At 42.8% G+C, this 15,503-nt stretch overlaps 1 protein-coding gene across 4 annotated transcripts in view; it reads right to left on the minus strand.

Moving 5' to 3' along the window:
* The window catches only part of LOC135378187 (ubiquitin carboxyl-terminal hydrolase CYLD-like), a 59,703-nt gene that overhangs the window by 7,973 nt on the left and 36,227 nt on the right, over positions 1–15,503 (minus strand). For all 4 annotated transcript variants that reach the window (XM_064611120.1, XM_064611121.1, XM_064611122.1 and 1 more), the window contains 2 exons: positions 9,573–9,620; positions 1,751–1,800 (listed from right to left, as the gene is read on the minus strand). In XM_064611120.1, coding sequence (XP_064467190.1) covers positions 1,751–1,800; positions 9,573–9,620 — 98 coding nt within the window. The remainder of the gene's footprint in view (positions 1–1,750; positions 1,801–9,572; positions 9,621–15,503) is intronic.

Consider the following 15,503-nt stretch of genomic DNA (forward strand, 5'->3'; position numbering starts at 1 on the left):
ATTCAGATCCCGGATTCTGACAAAAACTTCTAGGAACTGCCGAGTAAAATGCCCAATGACCGCCTTCACTTATCCAGTGTTGAGTCAGAGTCGATGTGTGATCTACATTATTCAAAAGAGGGGTGGGGTGTGGGGGGGTGACAATCTTTCTAATGACAATTATTTCCTAATGTACCAGTGTAAAACACACTGACGAGTTCGGTCCACTGCAGATGATCCACTGAGTGATGGAAACTGTTCGCTCTCAGAGCTAAGTTCTGCAGAAATGCAAAATATATAAATTGAAAAAAAAAAAAAAAAAATAGTGCAAAAAACTAAGCTTGACAGCTGTGGAAGACACTACAGTTCTAAGGATGTCAACATTGGTGAGTTTTAGTAAATCGTTTTTGCTAAAATGGTTTGCAAACAGTATCGTGGGTGACCAACGTGAAGGGCAACTGAATCAGATCCTACTCATCATACAAATAATGCAGCAGGAAGACAGGACGGACACACCAAACAGGAGAACTGCGTAAAGCCTATCTATAGCCACTCTAGCCTAGTCAGCTGGTTGGGCAACGGCAAAACCGTTCAGAATAAAAATGATTCACTAGAACTCCCTATTGACCAGCACGATAACAGCGGCGCCACGATCAGGGGTGAAGATGTCACTAACATTGATTATAACAAACATTAAAAATAAATCGTTTGCTTAGGGAAGCGTTGGCAATCCATCCTTCGGGTCATTGTGTTAGTGAAGAGTCAGTGACCATACATCCTTCGTTGAAGTGCCTTTTCCAGGTTGCCACAAGCTGACCTTAATTCCCTGTCTTTAGCTTTCTGTCTCAGTTTCCCACTGACCTTCTTGCACTTGTAGGTTGGCGACTCATTTGTCAAATAAACAGTTTTGCGGGTTTGAGCTGTTGTGTGTTTGTCCCGTATATGAGTTTGCCCATCACTCAGGTTTATCATCATGGAGTTTGTCCACCAGCCTGCCTGTGTTTGTGCCACTCTCTCTGTCACTAACATTGTCACTTGCATCCAATGAACATGAATCCAATGAGAGCAAGGAACCCCTGTGTTGGGGCGCTTGAGAATGCGCAAAGCACACAGAAAACTGATCTGGCATTTTTTTTAACAAAAAAGAATAATGTTTTCAAGTTATCATCAGTAAGAACTTAGAGGAGCTGAATTTTATGCAAATGATGATGGATAGTTTCCTCAGTCCTCCGAAATAAGCACAAGCTTTGATGACAACAGATAACTTCCCTGTTCTCATGTTTCATTTGTCTGATCCCCCCCATCTAGAAATTTTTGCTCAAAGCAACCAGTGACAGATAAATGAGGATTGACTGTACAGGGGAAAGAAGGTCAGAGAAGGAAAAAACAAAACAAAAACAAAGCAGGCTGAAACAAACACATGAGAAAAGTTATCCGTTGCAGTACCAGGAACCAGGAGTGCATGTCTGCAACAAATACACTGACGTGATCAATACCTTATTCACAAAAGTGGCTGACACAACTGACTTTAAAAATTTCCAGCCTTTGTAGCAACCTGCAGTAAAGATGTACTGAAGCAATTCATGGCATTCTGTGGCGCAGCAGATCTCACTGCTATAATGTGCAACGGTGTGCATACAGTGTGAAAAAGGAATGCCACTTCTTTAGTCTGTGTCTGTGCTGTGCATTCTCATAAATAGTTTAGACATACGAAGTGACCAACTGCAATCCACAAGCCAAACTTCCTATATTAAGTGCCTGAAAGGTGTACCTTGTCCTGCGGATATCCTTCCTTGTTTCGTTGGAGAGCTGTGTTGAGTCCTAATGAAAAATTGTCACTGTTAATATTTGGACCACTTCACGACACCCACCATACAAGTCAAACAGCTGAGTTATTCTGTTTGTGTACCATTTAAAGCATTTGTCACAAATTTGTACCAGATGACGGATAATCCCGATTTGTACAGAACATAAATTTGCTCGGGGTGATAACAAATCATGCTAAAATGGAGTCACTCATGCTTACTCCATTCTTTTACTAAAGCCCTGTCAGAAATCTGCAAGTAGAGACAAAGAGCAAGCAACAAGTGCCAAAAATACCAGAGAAGGAGAAAGAGAATAGACTGTCTGCCATAGTCTTATGAAATGCACTCATTGGTTTTGTCTTTCTAGGAATGTCAGCTCTATAACAACAGAGATGTCAAATGTCCATGGAATAGCTTATTTCCCTCAATTTACAACGACACTTTGTTGCACTTAAAGCCTGTCTTAGGCTGAAATTTGTTTTCTAGGGTTTTGTACGAAACCCTTGGTTTTTATAGGATTGTAGCACAATGAACTACTAATAAAAATGCATTTTCCAGGCACAATAGTTGGTTCAACTTCGATACAGCCCCGTAAGTGAGGAAGTTTTTCCACTACATGGGATTATCTCTGTACATATTTTTTATCACATTTGGGTGCCATGAGAATTCACTGTTAACAGCTTAGTTATGCGTCCCAGAACTGTAGAACCACATACTGACTGCAAAAGAACTTTGGTCTGGACCTTAGAGAGAGTTAGATAGCTAGTGAAAGCTGCAAAGGGGCGATGACAGACTAAGGAATGGGACAACACAACAGAAACAGCTTACTCTCAACTGAAAAATTTACTGAAAGGCAACAAACTATTATGTCATACCAACTACCCCAACTTTGAACTTTAGTACTTAAAGAGAGTCCACACCAAAACGAAAGCTGTTCAGTCAGATGGTTTTTTATGGTGCGCAGAGTCACAGTGCAAAATATTTCAATTAAATAGGCACCCAACTCAACTTTATAATTGAACTTTATAGTCATGCGTCTGCTGCCGTAATGTCACTGTCAGTAACTTCCAGTTTCTGCTCTGCCAAGGAATCGAGCAACCACACCTCAGAACAACCATCAGTTATCGTCATCTTGGCTGAGCACGTCCGCCAAGGTGCAGTAGCTCACGCTCACATCAATGCTAGTTCGAAACCAGATGTATACGTGTCCTTCTCCTTTCTTCTTATCTAAAAATCTATGATCTTCTGCTGGATGAATTTTTGCAGATGGCGTCTACGTGCAACTTGGTCGAATAAAACTTCAATCTTAAAATCAGTCGACAGCTCCAGACCGTCCCTTTGAAAACTTTTCTAGCTTCCTAAGCAGTATACAGAAAAGTAGAACAGAAAAGGGTAATAGGTTCAGCGTGTTGGTTTGGAGTTCCGAATTTTCTGGCACAAGGATATCGAAGATCACAGCATGTTGGTGTAGTATGTACATCCATAACTTGGGAGTGCACGATCAGGGAACACACGAGAGAAGAACAAGAGCGACACGGATGCACTCGTCCCGTAGAAGGCACCAACCCTCCAAACAGTCGGGAAACTTGAGTGCTGTCCGTGTCGTCCTTGTTCTTTTGTGCGCTCCTCAATCATGCACTCCTAAGTTAGGACAACAGATTTGATAGCTATACTTGGTTTCAGTTCAAGCAACAGTCAGCAGTTGTGCGCAAAGGGACTCCTGGGGGTGCAGAGAGGAACAAATCTGGAGTGGAGGGGTGGAAAGAGGAGTGCTGTAGCAAATCGTGCGAGTTTTGCCCCCTTCAGGCCAAAATATGCATTCAGGGAATGTACTGTACAAGCCTTCATTTCTACATAAAACTCACTCTTGTTTTAATGTAAATGTGAATTTTGAGGTATTCCATGCTAATGTAAGAACCTGTCTCAAAGAGAATTTATGGGCAAGATCTGTTTAAGTGCACAATTTCTTCTGCTGTGTAGAAAGTAAGTTCACATAGGAACTGCATGTTTGTGCATGTTCATGCTCTGATGCATGTTTGTAAACCGGACTGAAAAGGCGTACCACACTGGCTATTTTCTCCACCTGAGAAGTACTTGACACTGGATTCTTGGTACTTGTGCTGTGATTCTCTCTTTCTCAAAAAAATATGAGTCACTATATTTGCAAAGCAAGTGCTGTGAAAATATCATAGCCTCTACACAAATTGACGCGGTTCAATTGATTGCGGCTGGTTGAGTTGGCCATTTTACAAGAGGTAGGGCTTTGGACAACTGTATCAGCATTGGGCAGCATTAACATTCTGAAAGGGCTTATTTGATGTCTGTTCAGGTTTTAGAAGCAACACAGTTTACACAATCGGAAATGCACAGTGGGCACTGTTCCATGGAACAACAACAGTGGTGGTAATTAATTAATATCCACTTTCTGTTTACTTGTACAGCCCATCTTAGATGGCTACGCATGCATGACCAACTACATGACTGAACTAATAAAAAATAAGAGGTAGATTCCAAATGTCTCGGGCTTAGCACACTTCATCACACAGCTTCATCAATTTGAAAATGCTTTGAGTATAAAACGGACCTATGTGTATGCAATTTTGAAACAGACGGACAGGTATTTAGCGAAAAGGACGCTATCTTCAAACATTTTGGAACACAGTGCCGGGCTTCTCAGACACCTGGTGAGAGTTGAACCCAAACATACTCGCTGCCTTCTTGAAATGTTGAAAATTGAGTGCCCAGTAATGATTCAATTTTTGAAGGAAGGAGTTGTGTTGCAAGAAATCAAAGAATGCTTCCGGACTGTGTACAAGGACTCTTCCCCTTCATATTAAAAGAATATGTGAATCACAAAGGGGAACCACACGAAGTCTGGCTGGCTGAGAAGTTTCTGGATGTCATCACTCTTGTGGAAGAGGAGCGACTGAACGACAGGCATTTGAAGCAGAAAGAAAAATAGTGGGAAGAGTGGAGATGTCGAAAACATTCACTTTTAAAATAAATCGCAAACGTATCCACAGGAGGAAGGTCACCAAGCGGTGGGTCCCACAATTTGTTCAAACCATTCAGAAATCTTTTCCAGCAAGAAGGCGGCAGTGCTCAAAACCTCTGTCTCTGGAGAGGACCAATGGTTTTGACCGCATAATGATCTGCTCTCAAAACGTGACTCAATGCGGTGACAAAGAACATGGAGAAGAGCCACCAGCACCAGAAAAAGCAAAAGTTACACAGTCCACCTACTAGTCACATCCACTGTCTTTTGGAACTGGTAGGGGATACTTCGGATAGAATCCAATGATAGCCATCTTTAGCTGTGGAGCTTGCTAACTGCGGGACTACGCACCGTTGCCAACAAGGAATGTGGGTATCTAGGAGATCAACCACCCACCCTACAGCCCAGAGCAACAATTATTACCTGTTCTTGAAACTCAAGTGTAACCTCCACTGAAGGAAGTTTAACAATGATGACAAAGTCAAGGATCCTCATCCAACGTATTGAAAACCATAGTGGGGTACTGCTACTGAGGGACTGAGCTGCTAATGCAGAGTTGCAAGATTTGCATCAGAGAAAAGTGGGATTATGCTGATAGGGAGCACAGTTGCATTGTTTCTATTTCTTTTGTAACATAGTTAGGCCGGAAACTTTTGGAACCTACCTCGTACATCATACACACGAGTGCGAACAGAAAATATCTATGTAATGCTAGCTTAAAATTACAATGTGAGCATATGATAATCCTTACATGTTATAAAGAGAAACGTACAGTGAATCACGAAACTAGCATTCATTCCTCAATATCAAACTTTTGCAGCACATTTGGAAGTAAACAAAATGTTTACCTCCAGACTGTGTGGAACGGCTCACAATTTCATTACAAACAAGAAAACCCAGATCAAGTACAGTGCATTTTTCCCCATCCAGTAGCATTTTTCAAGTCTGTCCTAAAATGTAAGCAAGCCACCATTTGGAAACATACTAGTCCACAATAGAAATGTACTAAAACAGACAATTTCTATATATGAGTGTAGTATATATGCACTTTGTTGTACAAACTTAAAAATGAGATAGTTTCGTACCTTGGCACTTTTCATAGAAAGGGTTCACATTATTATAGCATGTTTGTGAGCTCCCTTCAGGAGGCAGAAAGCAGAAAAAGCAAAAGAAAGCAAGAAACATTATCTCAGTGCACTCCCAAGGTTCCAGGGACATTAGTAGCACACCACTTCCAAGCAACTGAAATATGTGCGAGCATTACCAAGCACAATGTGAAACAAGGTGAAATATTGGTGCTGCACTGTAGTTTACTTCCGTGTGCACTGTTTTATTTGGAAATGCACAAGGCAGGTGCATGATGCAAAGAAGCAAACCATTATAAGAGGAACACCAAATGTTCATGCCATGGCAGTTCTTTTCCCTGGTGTTCCTACAGTTACTGACAATGGCAGTCAGACGTGGCATGTAACGACAGGTCATGCTAACTTATTGGGACACAGGTAAGAACTGAGTGGCTTATAGGTCATAATTTGTAGGAAGGCCTGTTGTTGTATTAACATTTCAAAAAGACACAGTTATGAGTATATTAACCCTTTTAAGGGAACGTGTGCACTGATGCGTCCGGAACGACCGTGCCACTGTGGGTACGGGCCCACCAGTGCGCCCGAGGGTCTCGATTTGAATTTTCACGCGCTCTCTTTATGGTGCTGCTTTGGGAGTGATGTTTGGCTGCTTGAGGCTTCTCCGGGGAACTGTGGCACCATCTGTGGGCTATTTTTACAAGTATACTCGTTATATTACTGGATGGTCAGCATCACCCATACTGCAGACGGTGGTGCAGGGAACCCGAACGCGCAGGAGGCGCTTTGCCTGCGCCGACAAACAACGCAGCGTACTCAGCTATAGGAGGGCACAGACTTCAGATGCATTGAGTAAGACAAAGGCCTTTGCATACAGCTGTGCCTTCAAGTAGTACCAAACTCCCGCGAACTTTTGCAGACAAGTAGAAACACGCAAAACATATTCTGGTATACATAACCAAAGTAACCAAACACCATAACTACCATTAGCTTGCAGACTATTCATAGAAATACTCGATAAATACCTTTACACAATTCATCAGGTATGTGCATTGCTTATGAAGCCTTACCCATTTTGGCACGCAGCTGTAATTTTTGCTCGCCCTTCAAAGGGTTAAAAGGCATTGGACAGGAATGGAGCAAATGGCATACCATGATTTTATGATCAAGCTTGGTCTGTAATGTACTAAGTTCTGCCAAAAGCTGCTTCCTGAAGCCTTCACACAGAGTAGCTCACATGCAGCTGGCATGGTTTTGTTTTTTACAGCATCTTACAACGGATCATACTGGAGGTGATAAGCAATGTTCTTCATTTGCCTAAACTGTCACCCGTGCAACATTTTTAGGGTGAACATTTCAGGTGAAAAGATGCCACAATGGTATTTTTACACATGGCATATGTCATTTTGACATCAGAGCAGGACATAATACATGAAATTCTGGATAAGCCTTTGATCTCCTAATATGGAAACAATGATATGGAAAGCAATTGTTTTGTTGTCGCAGACATGCAGTCAGAAGCATGAAGTATTGTAAAAACTGTTTGCAGGTGTATGATTAATACCCGTCATGGCATATATTTGGCGGCAGAATGCTGTGCCAAATGCACAAATACCATAGAAAGAATGATTGAAGAAGGAGAGTTTGCAGTTTCTGAGATGAGGTAACAGAAATGGACATATAAACCCTTCCAGTAAGGAAAGAATTTTCCACTCTTCTCTAAGTGTCCTTCATGAAATGTTCCTTATCCTAACTGTGAAACCTCTACCTACACGGAATGGGAGGTGTCTGCTGCAACTTCAAGACAGACTTCTACACATATTTTGTGCAGCACACTTGACTGCAAATTAACTGGAAAAAATGCCTACTTGTCAATGATGAGTAGCACAAAAGTAGGTAAACTTATCATAGAAAATACACTCTTAATGACACTCTTTTGCCTCTTGGGAGCACTTTCCGATGCACCATGCTTTGGACACATAATTACCAGTCTCACTGGTTCCCAGCTTGAAACAGCTTTGCACACGACACTTTGGGGGCTCCTTGACACGCTATGATCTCACCTGTCTGAAATTCCTAAACTATGCTATACGATAGTTTTGGAATTCCAGATAAGTGCAAGGATGCAGGCAAGTGTCAAACCAAAACCAGAAAAATCACAAACAATCAAATTTGCGAATGTCAAACCTATGAAACACAAGGGCCAACTGTATATGTATGTACATAGATACGTGACAATGAGAGGCAGACAGGAAAAAGACAAAGAAAGAGCCAGCATGCAGAGCTGCCTTCAACAGGAGTAAAGGGTTTGGTGACACTGAAAAGTGGTTATAAACATGGGGAGGGAAAATGTACTGTTAAGTGTGTAGTTAAATGGTGTAGGTGAGCATGAGAGCGAAAGAGATACGTAAAATTAGAAACAGATGAGGAGCTTGCAGGAAAAAAGAAAATGATTATTAGGACCAACTTGTGTTGTAGTATGTTTAGTGTTCAGACAAAGGGTATTTTAGTAATCATGTCCAAAAATTGTAAAAAGAAAAAGTACTTTACAGGAAAAGTATAGTATGACAAACTGAGTTTATCTATGGGGGACTTTCACACACTACAAGTAATTTTATCAAATTTGACTTAGAAGAAATTCAATTTCTTGAATTGGACTCCAAAATTTGCTATTAAAGTAGCATTTGCTTGCCATAATCAGGCAGTGCATCGCCAGATTTACGAACACATTTGCGAAAACAGCTGTTTACGGCTGGGATGGGGACGTGCTCAATGAGCAAACACAAACTTCACGTGCAGCTATTGAGCTTGCATGCTCTCCCTATTAATCTGTATCTACATCAACATAGTGGCAATTTGGGGTAGTTGTTTAAAGTTGTGTGTAGTTAGTACATTATCACAAGGGGTACACAGCGATAAACAACACGGACAGAAAGATGCAGGAAGATTGTGTCCTGTATCTTTCTGTTCGTGTCGTTTATCGTTGCGTACTCCTCGTGATGCTGTACGTACAGCTTTGGACAAAAGTTTACGGAACACAGCACTGGCATATTTCTTCATCGGAGTGGCCCGCTGTTAGCGATCAGGAACAGATTGAATAAGGAACGGGTGACCGGTTTTCTACCCCTCTCCCAGTATGTGTGTCTGCTCCTGTTTGCTGCTAGGGTGTCGCTCCAATGGAGATATGAGACACCCGGGTGTTCAGTAAACTTTCGTCCCCAAGCAGTACCTGCTGGCTTTGCACTGGGCCCTCCATTCATGTTGCCAACACTATGGAACTACATGACAACAGTCGGGCCTACATGTAGCTTGTAACTTCCCTAGGTGTTGTGCTGGGGAGTCTCAAAAAGGGTGAAATAACTAGCTGCAGCTGGGACATGGTGATGCTCAATAAACAAAAACATGCTCCACCCACAGCTGCTGAGCTTTGGCTTTCCATCCCTTATATGTACACATACGAATGGCAAAAGGGGTAAAATTCCTTTTTACAGCATTGTAGTCAGAGAAACTGCAAGTATTTTCTTTTTTTTTTTTAAGTAGCAAAACTGCAACGTATACTTCATACTGAATATGCTCACTTACAATGTTTTTGCAACCCCTTTTCTTTTACTATACTGTTGGCAGTGTAACAGGAATCTTATCAGACACCTGGCAGCTGTACGTAATATCACTATATATATATCTGTAAATGCGAAAATTTTAAAGACTTACTTTCATTTGGAAGTCCTATAGCTGAATTGTCAGATTGGTAGTTGCGATCTAACAAAGAATAAAAGCAATCTGTTACAATGTACAGTGCATGTGTAATATTTGTAAAATAACAAATTTGAAGCAGCAAGAAACAAAAGCAATGCCATACAGGGCACATATGTCACACATCTTACTATGCATGAATGCTGCAGCAGACACTGCATAAGCGGTTAAGTGCGCCATCTCAACATTCCATGAATTCTGATGCAGGCACGATTAGGGAATAGCATTTTCTGGGATCTTAATATTACGATACACGTCTGCCACATCGTATCGTAGTACTCTTCTGGGTCTGGGTACTGGGAGCCTCGGTCTATGTTGCAATAGTGGGAGACAAACAGATACAGATGATATTTAGGCCGACAAATCAAAGAGCCAGCGATCCAAAGATAGAATGTCATGCATGATGCCTCAGGCCCGGAGCCCACACTTTGAACAGAAACCGTTTGTCTTGTTTGTCTCGCCCTACACTGCTCCTCACGTTCCTCATCTACTTAACGATTTTGGACCTTTTTCCCACTCTCGTCGTATCCTCTCCTGGGGCATGTTCCTGGCAGCACGTGAGCTACGATGCTCACGTGCTGCCAGGAACGCACCCGTCATCCACCCTTTCGGCGCGTGCAGAGACAAACGTTCGTGGGTAGTACAGAGGTCCAAACTGGTTTCGGAATGGGGGGGTCCAAGAATTCGCTAGGCATCCCCACTGGTGCCCACTCCCATCGACCACATCCAGCTCCATTTATTGAATACGGAACTAACCTTGTGCAGCACCCCCAAGGTCATTGGTGCTGCAGCACATGCGCATAAGCAGTTGCGAAAAAGGTACACTAGAGTAGAGAGAGTGCTACAATAAATTGCAAACAGTAAGCCACTTTGACTTCATGAAACAGATTTGTTGCAAAATCCAGTGCACACACTTTTTTGTTATTACACTGTCATTACCAACATTTCGCAGGACTTGAAGTTCGCAAAAACCTTGTCGTCCTGAAAGCTGGGTCATAAGACTCTGAAAGGGATCTAAAGAGCTGCCTGAATGGACAGCCCCCTAAGATTGTAGTATAGTTCTCATTGTAGCAAATCACCAAAGGCACAACCCAAGGCACGTAAACACACGTAAAGCTTGTGATGTAGTAAGGCAAAAGATTAATGGCGCATGGTATCTGAACAGAAACACAGCCTCTAACAATGCATCTGCTGCACCAAGTGCTTTGAAAGCAGGCTATCTTGTGTTATTAGCCAGCATTAAATTTACATGCCACGCTTTGAAGAAAAAACTGGAAAGAACAAAGGTGCAATAAATCACCTCGAAATATAATGTACAATATTTATTTCCAGAAAAAGTATACTAGATGTAACAATGTAAATCAATTCTAATCTTGAACAAAGTAGCATGTATTAAACAAATATACATACCAAATTCGAAGTGACAACGAAACTAGCCGTGAATATTTCAACCCCACAATTTTGTTTTCAAACTGAATGGCTGCAAAGTTATAGGTGGTTAAAAAATGAAGATGAAGGATTCATTAATGATGCATTGAAGCGATTATCATATTTTAACACTCTTCTCATAGAACAAGTGCAAGAGTCCACAAAAGTTACGCATGCTAGCAGCACAAAAGAATACAAGGACACAGATAAGACTAACAATTCTGCTGCATTCACAACTACAGAGTGGTTTAATGCACAAAAAGGGAGTTACAATAAAGGGGAATTCCCTTTCCTTCCAACGAGCTTGCTAATGCATTGGTTTGAAGCTGAATGCTTCTAAAATCTCTCCTTTCATTTACCTTTTGCAGTACAGCGATACCTTTAAATCCAGGGCTGCCGCATTCTTTGCAGTGTATTGCAAAGTGACCAGATGATGTGCTTTTTGAACTTGTTGCATGTTCACGTATCCTAGTATTTAGATACCTGCCCGTCTGGCCGATACAAGATCTTCTCCATAATGTAAAAGCCTGAGTCTGGGCACACAGAGGGACGACACGAACACACTGTTGTCCCTCTGTGTGCCCAGACTCAGGCTTTCACATTATGGAGTTCATCCACCAGCTGGCCTGCATATACGCCATCTTGTCAAGATCTCCTACATCCTAGGGGAATGTTGTAGACCACTTGGCTGGCACATGCAACGTTTTTTTGTTTATGAGCTATGCAGCACACATTGGTTGCATTATGTAGGCGCCCCTCTTTTGGCACACTCAATTCGGGAGTATGAGACACCCGGAGCGGCCACTAAACAGCTACAAGCAACTTTGGAGCGCTACACTGTGTGCTCCCTGATGCTGCTTCCTGTTGTCTGCTCATGCAGTGCACAGACGGAGGACACGTTAGCTTAGTTTGAACCTATAGCAACGTTGGAAGAGAAGACTACGGGTGCAAAAACTTCTCCTTGCAGTCGCAAATGAAATGGAAAAGATGGGAAGTTGTAACAGACAACATAGGAGCTGTTTACTGTGAAGACGGTTGCGTGGCATGAAAATGTCTGCATTAAAGCACCGCATTTCCCGCGAATAACCACCGATATCCGCGTGCAAGTTGTCCACTAATACAAAAGCGTGATAACCTTTATAAAAATATTACAGTTTATTGAAATCGAAGCACTGGGTAACATAGTAAGTCCATATTTTGCTTCTGAGCCCCCACTTCAAAGGTCATCCTGCCAGTATTCAACAGGAAGTACGTCATGGAAAATCTCAAGCACCCGGGTGTTTGTTGTCTGCTGCAAAGCCCCCATTTCAAAACAGGCTCGGAGTCTCGCACTCCCAGGCACGCGAGTGGTGCTTGTGTCACGTGAAGTGAGTGGAGTGTGAAACACTCGTGCTCCTGGGCGCCTACTTAACGCAACCATTTATGTCACCCCAGGGTTGATTAACTCTACGACACAGGTGAACCAACTTATTCGAAGCCGAGAGCACTATCAGTATACCGAGCCTCTTGCTAAACTTAAGTGTTCACTAACTACCCCAGCCCATAAAAGAAACCTGGCATATGTAAGGTATAAGCAACAGAAATCGGACTATTCTCTAGAGATCTGGCCTAGGATTTTCCCTCTCCCTCGCGCGCCCCGCCCACCCGGAGCGCGCCAATGGGAGGACGCGTGGGCGGAGTCGACTTTCATTGCCATTAGGGGGTAGAGGTGAGAACGTAGACGGAGACGTGCTTTTCGCGATGCTACGTCCACTGGGTCGTTCCATTCACCATGGCCCTGAGTTGGCCCGTGTTCCAGAGACGGCGCTGCTCGATCTGTGAACCTAAAGTGTGTTTCTGTGTTTGTTTGTTTGTTTGTTTTTGCTTTTAATGGACGTTTTATGATGGCTTGTTTTTGCTTTTAATAAACGCTTCATGATCGGCGTCTCAGAGCGATGCCTGCGTTTGTTTCTTTGTTTTTGCTTTTAATGAACGTTTTATGATGGCTTGTTTTTGCTTTTAATAAACGCTTCATGATCGGCGTCCTTGGGCGATGCCTGCGTTTGTTTCTTTGTTTGTTTGTTTTTGCTTTTAATGGACGTTTTATGATGGCTTGTTTTTGCTTTTAATAAACGCTTCATGATCGGCGTCTCAGAGCGATGCCTGCGTTTGTTTCTTTGTTTTTGCTTTTAATGAACGTTTTATGATGGCTTGTTTTTGCTTTTAATAAACGCTTCATGATCGGCGTCTCAGAGCGATGCCTGCGTTTGTTTCTTTGTTTGTTTGTTTTTGCTTTTAATGGACGTTTTATGATGGCTTGTTTTTGCTTTTAATAAACGCTTCATGATCGGCGTCTCAGAGCGATGCCTGCGTTTGTTTCTTTGTTTTTGCTTTTAATGAACGTTTTATGATGGCTTGTTTTTGCTTTTAATAAACGCTTCATGATCGGCGTCTCAGAGCGATGCCTGCGTTTGTTTCTTTGTTTGTTTGTTTTTGCTTTTAATGGACGTTTTATGATGGCTTGTTTTTGCTTTTAATAAACGCTTCATGATCGGCGTCTCAGAGCGATGCCTGCGTTTGTTTCTTTGTTTTTGCTTTTAATGAACGTTTTATGATGGCTTGTTTTTGCTTTTAATAAACGCTTCATGATCGGCGTCTCAGAGCGATGCCTGCGCTTGTTTCTTTGTTTGTTTGTTTTTGCTTTTAATGGACGTTTTATGATGGCTTGTTTTTGCTTTTAATAAACGCTTCATGATCGGCGTCCTTGGGCGATGCCCGCGTTTGTTTGCTTTATTAAACATATGGAACACGCGTTGTTAGAATGATCTTGATAAGACGTCCGCGGAATCGTTGCGCCCGTGTTTGGTTGATAGTAGTTTATTAAAAACAAAAACAAGCCATCATAAAACGTTCATTAAAAGCAAAAACAAACAAGCAAACGCGGGCATCGCTCAGAGACGCCGATCATGAAGCGTTTATTAAAAGCAAAAACAAGCCATCATAAAACGTTCATTAAAAGCAAAAACAAACAAACAAACAAACGCGGGCATCGCTCAGAGACGCCGATCATGAAGCGTTTATTAACAAGGCATCATAAAACGTTCATTAAAAGCAAAAACAAACAAACAAACAGACAAACGCGATCATCGCTCAGACACAGTACTTATCGCCGACCATTTTCGTGGTCCCAAGGAACGCGCGTCCCTAGGTTCACGGCTCTGGGTTCACATAGGGAGCCTCCATGTGCGTCCGCAGCAACCCATGGAGGCTCCCTAGGTTCACAGATCGAGCAGCGCCATCTCTGGAACACGGGCCAACTCAGGGCCATGGTGAATGGAACGACCCAGTGGACGTAGCATCGCGAAAAGCACGTCTCCGTCTACGTTCGAACCTCTGCCCCCAGATTGCAATGAAAGTCGACTCCGCCCACGCGTTCTCTCATTGGCGCGCTCCAGGTGGGCGGGGCGCGCGAGGGAGAGGGAAAATCCTAGGCCAGATCTCTAGAGAATAGTCTGGGCTGCTGTCGTAGCCATTGCAGGACATCTTTCCCTCAAGGCCTTCTTTAAGGGGCCCAAACAAATGGTAATCGCTTGGGGCTAAACTTGGGCTGTAAGGGGCATGGTGCAAAACCTCTCGGCGCATTTCGGCCAGCGTTGCTGCCGTCAAATTTGCCGTGTGATGCCGGGCATTGTCATCAACAACGATCACCCTTCCAGACAACATCCCAGGCCTTTTCTTGCGAACTGCATTTCACGCTGCAACCTTCATAAATGTGCGGTAATACTGGGCATATCGTGACCCCTTGCTCCAAGAAGTCCACATGGATGACGGGGATTAGCTGAGGCAGGCTACATTTAAGGATAACCACGAACACGTAAGCCTCCAAATGCCCAAGGATCAATTAAATCAAACAACTCAGGAAAAAGGTGCTAACGCCGAGGATTCGAATCTTGGCCTTCTGATTTCCGATCCGATATGCTACCATTGCACCACGACAGGAGGCCGTATTGTAGCGGTAGCATATCTGACCGGAAATCAGAAGGCCCAGGCTCAAATCCTGACTTCAGCACCTTTTCCCCCCCAAAGTTGTTTGATTACAATTACTAGGGTGTCGAAGCGAACCGAAAACCAGAACAGATAACCGAAAAAGAAAAAAAGAAAAAAACCTATTTTGGTGCGAACCGGAACGGAATCGAAACCGTATACGTTTTTTTCGCTGTGGAGGGAAACCGAAAAATTTATTTAACGGTTTTCGGTCCAAGAAAAAACTTTGCTGCTGTGGACTACGAATAGGCGAATGAAACTGATGTCGCGTGTTCTGAAGTCATGTCATGGATTCTTTACGAGGGTTACGGTGGAATGTACATCGGTATACTATGAGCCTTAGGCTCGCTTTATAACGTTCTATCGTTCGCACACTTAAACTTAGAGGCACATGTGACCGGTTGTGACGCACTACCAATGTGCCTACCAATGTGCTGT

The sequence above is a fragment of the Ornithodoros turicata genome, chromosome 1 (assembly GCF_037126465.1).
Source record: "Ornithodoros turicata isolate Travis chromosome 1, ASM3712646v1, whole genome shotgun sequence".
NCBI classification, from domain to species: Eukaryota; Metazoa; Arthropoda; class Arachnida; order Ixodida; family Argasidae; genus Ornithodoros; species Ornithodoros turicata.